The sequence below is a fragment of the Melozone crissalis genome, unplaced genomic scaffold (genome assembly GCF_028551555.1).
Source record: "Melozone crissalis strain CALT ecotype California unplaced genomic scaffold, PUWL_Pcris_2 ptg000007l_1, whole genome shotgun sequence".
NCBI lineage: Eukaryota > Metazoa > Chordata > Aves > Passeriformes > Passerellidae > Melozone > Melozone crissalis.
In genome coordinates, this window is record NW_026535785.1 from 1,620,756 (window position 1) to 1,632,979 (window position 12,224).

At 49.4% G+C, this 12,224-nt stretch overlaps 1 protein-coding gene across 2 annotated transcripts in view; it reads right to left on the reverse strand.

Annotated features, from left to right (window-relative positions):
• Positions 1-12,224, reverse strand: part of ZC3H18 (zinc finger CCCH-type containing 18) — a 47,630-nt gene that overhangs the window by 15,797 nt on the left and 19,609 nt on the right. For both annotated transcript variants that reach the window (XM_054269421.1, XM_054269420.1), the window contains exon 9: positions 11,787-12,067. In XM_054269421.1, coding sequence (XP_054125396.1) covers positions 11,787-12,067 — 281 coding nt within the window. The remainder of the gene's footprint in view (positions 1-11,786; positions 12,068-12,224) is intronic.

Consider the following 12,224-nt stretch of genomic DNA (forward strand, 5'->3'; position numbering starts at 1 on the left):
ACAGCTTCCTCGACCTTTTTGAGATTAAAAAGCCACCTCCGAGTTTTCTAATAATTCCAGGCACACTTCAACAAACCCCAGGATAATGAAAGCTCTTGGTCAGGAGCCTGTTCTTTGAAGACTTCACACCTCACAGAAGCCTCATCTCCTCCTTTTTGGCAGAGTTTCCTCATCCCCAGCCCAGGACTGGGATGTGCTGACCTAAAAATCCAGCATCTGACTCTTTTCCTTATCTCTGCTGATGTAAAAGCAATTTTGCTCTTTGTCCCACAACTCCCTTGGAATATTCAGAGGAAAATCCTTCCTTTCACATTCATCCCTCCCACCAATCTCACTCCAGCTCCAGGAGAAGAGAACTGGATCCTCCATCCCACACAGGGTGCCCAGGGAGGGAGTCCCAGGCAGGGTCCATTCCATCCTCCCCCTCTCCCAGCACTGCTCCAACACACCCTGTTTAACTCAGCACTGATTAACTCAGAGTACCTGCAGTGCTCTGGTCAGGTTTTCCCAGTTACAGCCCCAATTCCGTGAGTATTTCACCTTGGAGGAGCACCAAAAATTGGAATATGTTATAACCTGCTAACATTCAATAGTCCAAGCTGGCTCCAGGGCTCCTTCCAGCAGATGTTTACAAACCCATTTGGAACTGCCAATTTCACCTCTGGAATATCCTCAAATCAACCAAGTGCAGAGAAAGAAAGAAAGGAAGATTGGGAAAAGCCTCCACAACTTGCAGGATAAAGAGTAAGGAAAGGAGGAGAGAAAACCATGTGAGGGTGCTCATGGAAAATGCCCACTATCCTGATCCAGTGTGCCTTCCCAGGGGATTGCAGTCTGTGAGCTCTGGGAGATGCAGGAGGAACATTCTGCTGCCACAGGCAGCTCTATCCAGGATAAAACCTCTGGAGAAGTTTCTCCAGAATGACAAATCTGGAAACCAACAGCTGTGCCAGGTTGGATATCACGGAAAGGTTCCTCCCCCAGAGGGTGCTGGCACTGCCCAGGCTCCCCAGGGAATGGGCACAGCCCTGAGGGTGCCAGAGCTCCAGGACAATGCCCAGGATTGGATTTTGGGGTGTCCTGGGCAGGGCCAAGCATTGGCTGAAGATCCCTGCGTCCCCCTTCCAGCTCAGGATATTCCATGAGTCCATGAACCAACAAATGCCCTCACCTCTCCAGGCTCAACTCTCTCCTGAACCAGTTTTCAGAAAGAAAAGCATCCTCCAGGATTTGCTGTCCCTTAAAACCACCTGAAACTCCCATCCACCAGCCCATCCTGGGAGCTGGAACAGCTCCAGAGCCTGGCTGCCAGCTGGGAGCAGGGATGACTCTGAAAGCAAATCTCATTTACCTGCACCTATTACCTGGTTTGATGCAATTCCCTCTGGATGAAGTCACTTTCTGGAGGAAAGGTTTTTCCCCAGGAAAACCACAACAGAAAGTCTCCTTTTGGGGTGTGCTTGGCTTTTTGACTCAGCACTAAACGCTACAGATGAGGAAGGTGCTGCTCCTGTCAGGACAGTTTCAAAGCCTTTCCTCAGAGCTTCCAACGTGTGGCATCACCAAAGAAAATCGTTCAACCTAAAACTGGGAGCTGGTGCTGCTGGATTCATCCTCTCCAGTGGAATTCAGGAGGCAGGATGGAAAGTGAGCAGGAGCAGCTCCCTAGAGAACATCCCAATGACAGCCTGGCCAGGTGCCATGGCTGGGAGATGAGGAAGGGAGGATTTCTCCTCACTTGCACTCTACAGCCAGGTGATGTTGTGCTGAATTCAAGAAATCAAAAAAGAAGAATGGTTTGCTGCTGGCTCAGTGAGATCAACCTGCCATGGTGAAAAGGAGGGAAGAATTCCAGGGCTAGTGAGCCTGGGATAAGCTCAGGATTTCATCCTCACCCTCACAGAGCTGCCCAGGCTGCTGGCAAACCTCACCCACTTCAGCAGAGAGTGACAAAGAACTTTCCTGTTCATCCCAATCTTTTTCACCAAATTCCAGTTTTTAGGAAACAATTGAAATATATCAGAATTAACTGCTAAGTCTCTTCCACAAGCTTTTAAAAATAATAATTAGAGGGAAGAAGAGACAAGACAGGAGTGACCAAAAGCACCTGAATTTCCACCCAGATCCTCAAGAATCACTCGGGCAGCAGCTTCCAAAGGCAATTTTACCCTCAAAACTCAAGTCAACTTGAGCCAGCCTGAGAAAGTTTTCTTTTCCAGAAGGAACACGCTGATGCCCATTTGGCTGGAATGCAATGACAGCAATCAGGAGAAGTGAAGCTGAACAGTGGCTTTGGCAGGGAGAGGAGCAGCAGAGGCAGCTCCAGCTGGCAGCACCCCAGCGTGCCTCAGCCAGCTCCCAAATAAACCTGCCTCCCAAAAAAACCCAGCTGAACGTCACTGAGCCCAACAACAAAACCTTGGAGGGGGAAAAAAAAGAGCTGCGCAGCTGAAGTTGTGCTCATGCATTATGCAAATGCTGCCACAGCATTTCTAATCTTGGAGGGGAAAATGAGCGTGCGAGGGAAAAGCTTCCTGTCCTTGCCCATCCGGGCCCAGGGAACCAAACCCCATCACCCCTGGGCAGCAGTGACGTCAGCCTGGCTTGGGGCTGCTCCTGCAGCTCCCTTCTGTGCAGGAGGAAAGTGCAGGGATGATTTCCCAGCCCTCTGCTCCTGCAGGAAAGCCGCGGTTGCGTCAGCAGCGCCGGCGCCGCTTTTCCTGCAGTGGAATTTTCCAGAGGAAGTGGAACTCGAGGAATGACTGCAGCCATGTGCCAAGGCAGCTGTGGAGGGACCTGTAAGTGCTGCAAAATAAATTCCAGCAGAGTGCAAGCACGCAGGAACTCTTCCTGTCCTGGAGTAATGGAGAGGGACAGCAGCTCTGGAAAGCCACCCCTGTGTGTGTAGCACAGGGAATGCTGGGCCTTGGAGCTGCTGCCCATTGGTCTTGGTGGAATATTTGAAATATTAGCAGGGAAAATGCTTTTCTCAAGCTGTTTCCATCTCAAGCTGAGTTATCAGTCACTTCAAAAAAAAAAAAAAAAGGAAAAAAAAAAAAGGAAGGATTTCTTCAAAGCCTGATAGGGAGAGGCTTGGAAATTACAGAGTGGAGATAGGATCTGAACCTCCAGGATGAAATCATCCCAGCAGGGAGATAAAGCTATCTGAGATGGCATCTCCCCTGAGGGCTGAGCATTTGCCCAGGATCCTGCCTGGAATGTGCCACTGATACTGCCCTGGAATTACCCTGTTCCACTCAAATCCAGGCTGGGGGATCTCCCTGGAACTGCATCTCTGAAATGCCACAGAAAATCACATTCCTTGAGATCCATATCCGAGTCACTCACTGCTCTCCATCTCTGTTTAGGGTAATGAAACTCTTCTGCTGCTGCTGCTGGGGAAGTGGAGGCAGCAGCTCAAGGACCAAGAGAAATTCCAGGCAGCAGCAATTTTTTGTGGAGAACTTGGAAAGCTTGGTTTGATCCACAGACTTTATCATCATGGAATCACAAAACGGTTTGGGTGGGAAGGGACATTAAAACTCACCCAGTCCCTGTGCAGGGACACCTCCCACTGTCCCAGGGTGCTCCAAGTCCCTTCCAACCTGGCCTGGGGACCTCCAGGGATCCAGGGGCAGCCACAGCTGCTCTGGGCAACTCCATCCCCAAAGGGGAGAATTCCTTCCCAATATCCCATCTAATCTGGCACTGGGAGCCATTCCTGTGTCCTGTCCCTCCATCCCTTGTCCCCAGTCCCTCTCCAGCTCTCCTGGAGCCCCTTCAGGCTCTGAGCTCTCCCTGGAGCTTTTCCTTCTCCAAGCTGAACACCCCCAGCTCTCCCAGCCTGGCTCCAGAGCAGAGCTGTTCTTATCACCAACTTCCCCAAAGTCCTGGGAGCAGAAATGAAAGCAGAGCTGTCTAAGCAGGTTCCATGGCTCGGGGTGGCAGCTGCACCATGAAAAACGGGGATGTAAACAAGTTGTTATCGTGTTTATCACAGCACAGCCTCCATGCAGGGCACTGCACTGAGACTCCAAAGAACCTTGGGGTGGCACGGGATGTGTTCTGAATGTGAAAAGAAGGGAATTGCTTCTCTGAGCAGTCCTGGAACACCTGGAGTGTGCAGGAGCAGAGGTCCAGCTGCAGCTGGAGCAGGTGAAACCCATCTCAGCCTGGGGTCATTTGCTTCCCTCAATCCCCTGCACTGCTGGAGCTGCCCAGGGAGGTGCAGACACATCCCCTGGATGGAGGCCGGTTTCCCCCTTCACTCAATTTTCATGGATCCAGGATTAAATCAGGGCATTCCAGGCTTTTACCAATGCCCAACTCCCCAAACAGGCAGAGCACACAGCTGTCTGTCCTGCCTGCTCCTCCTCCTGGGGCAGACAAATGGCAACCAGTGAAGGATTTCTTGTAGGAATGAACAGATTTCCACAGGGAAACCTAAGGATCCCAAATCCACCATCCTCCCACCTTTAGGCAGCAGGATGAGATGCCATCACTAAGTCCTCCACAACTTACAGCTACTTTCATTTACAGCTTCTACACCCAAAAAACAGGGAACAAATCCAGCTGGCAGCATTGGGAGACTACCAGAAACTCTCAGGAGAGACAACAACGACCCAGGAACACTCAGAATTAGAGATTCTCCAAAAAAAAAACCGAGTTCAGTTGCTTTGTGGTGCACACACCACCATGAATCACTCCATTTGCATTCCCTTCTTTTTGCCACTCCTTTATCTAATCAAGCTCCTTCCAACACTTTCTGACTTGCAGGCCCTGGATAACCTGCATTGATTCCAGAGCCTGGGTTATCCTGCTCATTAACGTGCTCACAGATTAACAAAGTCAACTTGAGCCAGCCTGAGAAAACAACACAAGGGTGAGCAGGGCCTGGGATCACGTCACCTTCTGTCCTGCAATCTGCAGCACCTCTCACTCCAGGTGACACCTTGGGAGAAGCTCAACGTTCCCTGCTGGAAAGGTTTTAGGAGGATTTAGGATTTGTCCTTGCTGACTTTGCTGTCAGTTGTCTGAGTCCCCCCTCCCAGGGTTATTTTGGTTTTTAATGGATGCCTAAGTGCTCTGCATTAATAGGTTTTAGTCCTGATGGAGGGAGCTTCCTTCCAAAAAAAGTGTGGTGTGTGTGACAATGACAGGATGGTGTGTCAGCCACTGCTCCTTGCTGGCACCTCCTGGGAACATCTCTGAGGACAAGAGCCCCTCCCTGCTCCTCATCCTACCTGGCACTGCTGTTCCATGGAATTTGGGCTCCACACCATGAGAATCCCAGAGTCACTGAGGCTGGAAAAGAGCTCCAAGGTCACCAAGTCACCAGCCTGTGACTGATCCCCACCCTGTGCCACATCCTGTCCCTCCCTGGACACCTCCAGGGGTGAATGGGACTCCAGCATCTCCCTGGGCAGCCCATTCCAGTGTCCAACCATCTTTACCATAAAGAAATTCCTCCTGATGTCCAACCTGAGCCTCCCCAGGCACAGCCTGAAGCTTGTCTGGTCTTTGTAGGAAGAGCTCTTAGGTGAGACATCAGGACAAACTCCAAGACTGGAGATGACGATGTCTCACTCCAAGGTTCATTTTGCCATGCTGCTCCCCACCAGAACCCCCAGCATTCCTTGGAGAGCAAATCCAGCTTGGAAAGAAACCAATGTCCATCTCATGGACCATCTTCTTCCTTGCTTGATCACAACACCAAGTGCCAACCCTGCTGAGGGGGCAGCAAAATTGAGGTTCCTTCTCTCTCTCTGGTGGGTCCAACTCCTGTCCCTGCACAGACACCCCAACAATCCCACCCTGGGCATCCCTGGCAGTGCTGTCCAACCTCTCCTGGAGCTCTGGCAGCCTCAGGGCCGTGCCCATTTTTGGGGAGCTTGGGCAGTGCCCAGCACCCTCTGGGGGAAGAACTTTATCCTAATATCCACTCTAAACCTCCCTGGCACAGCTCCAGCCATTCCCTGGGTGCTCTCCCTGTCACAGGGACATCAGTGCAGGTGCTGCCCCTTGGGAATGATCTCCTGAATGTCCCTCAGTGCTTTGGGAATGCAACCACCAACAGGCCCCACAACCCTGGCTTGCTTCACGAGCTCCTGGAACAGATTCCCTCAGATGCTGGTGGGATAAAGGCCTATGGCAACAGCAGAAAGGATTAAAGCAAATTATTTCAGTGTGTAGAGCCTCTGCCCCCAGCTAAGGGTCAGAACATCTTGCACTGCTCTAAGTTTCTTCACAGGACATATTTCATGTCACTTCTTTATCCCTGAAAGGCTTTGCACAACAGGGAGCTCCACTGGCAAGACGCAGAGAAAAAGAAGGAATTTTGCACTCAGCAAAAATCAGGCCCAGCCTGGGGCATCAGAACTCGTTCTGGAGATGGGAGCAGGAGGACAGACAGCCAAGTTATCCCTCTAATTGATCATAAAGTGTCCTGGCTTGTCTGAGTGTTCGATGCTTGAGGAGGGAGGAGGAGGAGGGGGAGGAATAGTTTTACCAGCAGTGCAATCTCAGATTTTAAACTTCTTGGAGTGCTCATCTTCAGCTTGGGGAAAAAAAAAACCAACCCAAAGCTTAAAACAGCAACTGCACATTCACAGAATCATGGAACGGTTTGGTTTGGAATGCATTTTAAAGCTCATCTCGTTCAGCCCCCTGCCATGGGCAGGGACACCTTCCACCAGCCCAGGGTGCTCCAATCTGGCCTTGAACAGTTCCAGGGATCCAGGGGCAGCCACAGCTTCTGTGCCAGGGCCTGCCCACCCTCACAGGGAAGAATTTCTTCCCACAATCCAATCTAAACCTCCTCTCTGCCAGTTTGAATCCATCTCCCCTTGTCCTCTCACTCCATGCTCTTGTTCAAAGTCCCTCTCTCTCCCTTAGTAGCTCCTACAGGTACTGGGAGACAATTCTGTGAATTCCTTCAAAAAAGGCCAATCCACATGTGACAATCCCATTGGAGCCCAAACACTGCAGCCTCTTCTTTCCACAGGTTCAAGGAGAAACACTTGTCCCTGAATGCATCAGGGTTTAAATATTTGTTAAATTCTATTCCTGCTCAGCTCCATCACCCAGCAATGCTGGGAACAATTTTGGCTTCTCCACATTTTTAGCCTCAAACTCCTCTGTTGTTTAGAGATCAGATTAAACCTCCCTGCTTTCAGCAGAATGGAAAGGCAATTTTTTCCTGCATTCCTGGCTGTTTGCTTTTGGGTTCTCTCATCCCTTAATTCTGTAGGTCCTGGTTTGTTCCTTCCTCCAGCTCCTGTGGGAGCCCCTGCACTGACAGAGCAACCAGCATGGACCTGGAATTACAGACACCCTCAGCTGTGCCTTGGGCAAAGCTCAGTGCTGCTTGCACAACCTCTGTGGAGGAGTGCTCTGAGCCCTGTGGAAGAATTCTCCGAGTTTTGTGGAGGAGCTCTCCCAGCCCCGTGGAGGAGCTCTACCATCTCTGTGAAGTTCTCCCAGCCCTCTGGAGGAGTTCTTCAATCTCTGAGGAGGAGCTCTCCCATTCTTGAGGAGGAGCTTTCCCAGCCCCGTGGAGGAATTCTCCAAGTTCTATGGAGGAGCTCTGCAATCTCCGTGAAGGAGCTCTCCCAGCCCCATGAAGGAATTCTCCCATCTCTGTGAAGCTCTTCCAGCCCTCTGGAGGAGCTCTGCCATTCCTGAGGAGGAGCTCTCCCATTCCTGAGGAGGAGCTCTCCCATCTCTGAAGCTCTCCCATTCCTGAGGAGGAGCTCTGCCATTCCTGAGGAGGAGCTCTCCCATTCCTGAGGAGGAGCTCTCCCATCTCTAAAGCTCTCCCATTCCTGAGGAGGAGCTCTCCCATCTCTGAAGCTCTCCCATTCCTGAGGAGGAGCTCTCCCAGTCCTGAGGAGGAGCTCTCCCATTCCTGAGGAGGAGCAATCCCAGCTCCTCAGCGCCAGGGCCGCGTGGGCCGTGCGAGTGGCAAGAATGTTAACGGGCAGCCGTGGCGTGAGCCAGCCCGGGGAGGCTGGACGTGCCAAAAGCTGGGATCCAGCAATTAGGGAAAGCCCAGAGTCTATAAATAGAGGCAGCAGAGCCCCAGGTGTGTGCAGTGGCACTGCCCTGCATCCTGCCTGCCAGGAAGCGCGCGGCAATCCCAGGTGTGACCCGTTCAGCGGGAGCTGCTCGGTGCCAGCATGCAAGAGCTGCCCCTCTGCAGCTGGCACGGAGCAGTCTGGAGGAAAGGTGACACGGCTCGAGCCACTGCACTGCCACGAGGAAGTTGGGAGCTGGTCACAAAGTGACATGGGACACAGGCCAGAGCCAGGTCACAGCACGAGCGTGACAAGGACAGCTGGGCAAGCGCCAAGGGACGGGTGAGGGACGTGGCCTCCAAGGGAGAAGCTGGAATCATGCTTTCACTTGTTAAAAAGCTCCTTCAAAACCTCTTTCTGCAGGTTTGTTTTCTCCAGCAGACACCTGCAGAGCTGTGGGATGGGGTCATGTTGACAGGGATGTCCACCATGGGAACTGAAATCCCATGGCAGAGGATGGGATGGGCTTTAGGGTCCTTTCCAACGTGGGCAACCTGTGCCAAGGCCTCACCATCCTCACAGGGAAGAATTCCTTGCCAACATCCCATCTAAACCTGCTCTCCCTTGAACTTAAGGCCATTCCTCTTGCCCTGTCACTCCATGTCCTTTGAAAAGTCCCTCTCTGTAGCAGATTTAAAACAAAAAAAGCAAAGAGGTGCATCAGGAACTATTTCTGAATGACCAAGACTCATCTCAAGGAGCGTATTTTGGAGACACAAGAGGCATCCCCAGCTCCCTTGTGCCAGAGGGAAGCAGGGAATGTGTATCCCCTGAACGTTGTCCATCCCATCTCTGGGCTCTCACATGGTTTCATGGAATGAGAGGGATCCAAGATTGGTGAGCACAGCCACTGCTCCTTGCCAGCACCCTTTGGGCAGCCCAAACTTTGCCAAGAGTGCCCTGCCCCAGGACTCCAGCAGTGCCAGGGAAGGAGCAGCCAGCAGGCTCATCCTTGGGTCACACTGACTGTCACTGACTCGTGACCTTGAGCTGCCAAGCAGGTGACATCACTTTCATTGACATCACCTCCATCACATGGGTCTGGACAAGATCTGTCCCATCACCAAGCCAAGGAGAGCAGAAACCACTGGGGCAACGTGGTAATTAACGTGCACAAATCGTGGTTGTTAAGTGAAGATTATAATTAAACGGAACGTGTAATTATGGTGTTCCTATAACTGCTCCTCCAGACCGTTCTGAAACTGTCACTTCCTCTTGGGAAAGAGGGACAAAAACCAGCTACCCTTTCAGCAATGCAGATAAAAATTCTGGGCTGGATTCAGGACTAAGCCCTACTCCCACCTGAAACCAGCTGATTCCACGTGGAGCCTCATTCCTGCCATTCTCAGCCCTGCTCTTCATTGATCCAACTCTTCCTCATGCCCACGGTGTTTCACACCTTCCTCCAGTGCAGAGAACAGCACAGACACCAGGCAGCAGGAAAGGCTCCAGGGAATCTTGGGAAACAGCTGCCCTGCACTTCTCTGTGCCCCACACACGCCTGAGTGTGCCCAGGCTGCTCCACACGCTCTGGGAGTCTCTGCCTGCCCTCTTCCCAAGAAACTGTTCAGCAGTTTTCCTGGAGATCCCAAATCATGGAATGGGTTGGGTTGAGAAGGACATTGAAGCTCATCTCATTTCACCCCCTCTGCCAAGGGCAGGGAGCTTCCACTAAACCAGGTTGCTCCAAGATGTCCCTCTGCAAAAAATGTGATACTTTTCCATGATTCTGTGATACTTTTCCATGATTCTGAGCCAAATGAGGTTGTGACATCAGAGCTTCCATTTCCACTGGGATATTTATCCAGTGCTTTACAAATGAGCCTCAGGCAGAAGAGGCTGGGAAGGCAGGGTAGGTAAATCATTGACAGAAGAACGAAACAGAATCACACTGCTGCACTTTCAGTCTGTCTGGTTCCATTTTCTCTTTCATACAGGTCACAACCAGGATTTCCACAAATGAGTGGTCAGAGGAAGCAAACCTGACCTCATGCTGCAATTCCACTGAGCAGACAGACACTCATTCCAAGGACAATTCCTTTCCTTTTTCGAGTTGTACTTAAATCTCCAGATACTTTTGCTATTCACAAACTCCCAAAGCAGCCCTGCTTCTTGTGACAGACATGTCTCAAGGCCCCAAAGGGAATCACCACAGGCTTCCCAGGGAACCAACCTGCAGGATCCCTCATCCTCCCAAAACCTCTCCAGCCTGAAGGGAAGAGGGAGCAGCTGACCATCTCCACACCAAAGGACACTCCTGCTTTCAGGGTCAGGTTATGCACTCACTGTCACTGATGTTTTAGCTCCACTTAGTGGCCACAAGGCTCATTAACCACAACTGTCCTCAGCAGTTACACACACTGGGATCAGTCACAACATTGTCCAGATGCTTCTTGAACTCTGTCATGTTTGGTGCTGTGATCACTTCCAAGGAGAACCTGTTCCAGTGCCTAACTGTGCTCTGAGTGAAGAAGCTTTTGCTAATATCCACCCCAAATGTTACCTGACACGGCTTCGTGACATTAAGATTGTTGAAAATATCTTAATTATCCTGCTTTCAAATCTCTTTCAATATTAGCATTATAGACAACAATCAATCTGAAGTCTACCAATTCATATCCTCCTTAATATCAAAAGAGAACCTGGCCCTCCTGGAGAAGCCTATGACATGCATAACCAACTCCCACTATTTTCTACAATTTTAAGCATTTCCAGCATTTGTTCAGAGCACATCCAATGTCACAGACATATTTTATGAAAAATTTTTTCGTTAGGATTTTTTTTCTTGAGAAGCTGAGAAGCTTCAGAAACGAAATGTAAACAATAATTATCTGCTGCTGTGGAATGCAACAAGTGCATCATGTAGTTGTTTTTAATAAATGGCCAAAGTCCAGCTGTCTCGGACTCTCTAGTCAGTCACAAGATTTTGTTATCATTCCATTCCTTTCTATTCCTTGCTAGCCTTCTGATGAAATAATTTCTTCTATTCTTCTAGTATAGTTTTAATGTAATATTTATAGTTCTTTTAGTATAGTTTTAATACAATATATATAAATTATATATACTATATATAATATGTATTAATTAGTATATAATATGTATTAATTATATATACTATCTAGTAGTTATATTTATAGTTCTTTTAGTATAATTTTAAGATATATAATAATATATATAATATATTATAGTATATATTAAAACTATATTAAAATAATAATATATATAATTACTATATATTAACTATATATACTATATAGTACATTAATTATATATACTATTCAGTATAGTTTTAATATAGTATGTATAGTTCTTTTAGTCTAGTTCTAATATTATATATTAATATGTAATATACATTAATTACATATACTATGTAGCATAGTTTTAATATAATATTTATAGTTCTTTTAGTCTAGTTTTAATATAATATATATTAATTATATATACTATGTATATAATATATAATAATTATATATATTCACAAATACGTAATTTATATTAATCATATATACTATTTAGTATAGTTTTAATATAATATATACAATAAAATTATAAATCAACCTTCTGAAATACAGTCAAAATTCTTGTCTCTTTCCTCATCCTGGAACTCCTACAAACACCACCCCAACCCACCTTTCCCATAATCACAAGGCAGTAACTGATATCCCACTGTCACCTGTGACTCCCCCCAGGCAGATCCTGGCTCACACTCACCTGGGCAGCAGCGGGGAGCGCGGCTTGGCCTTGTCCTTGTCCTTGTCGCGGTCCCGGTCGCGGTCCCGGTCGCGGTGCTGCCTGTCCTTCTCGTCCCTCTTCACCCGCTCCCTCTCCCGCTCCCACTCCTCCTTGCGCCGCTGCCGCTCCTTGTCGCGCTCCCGTTCCCGCTCCCGCTCGCGCTCCCGCTGCCGCCGCTCCCGCTCCCGTTCCCGCTCGCGCTCCCGTTCCCGCTCCCGCTGCCGGGTCTCGCGCTCCCGCTCCCGTTCTCGCTCTCGTTCCTTGGAAAAAAACAACAGAGAAACCATGTGGTGATGTGGGAACAGCTCCCAGCAAAGGGCAGCGGGTCTGGGAATGACGGGAATTACATCTGCCCTCCCTCAGCAAGGGATCGATAATCTGCAAACCAATGATATGGAGATCAATGACATGGAGAGC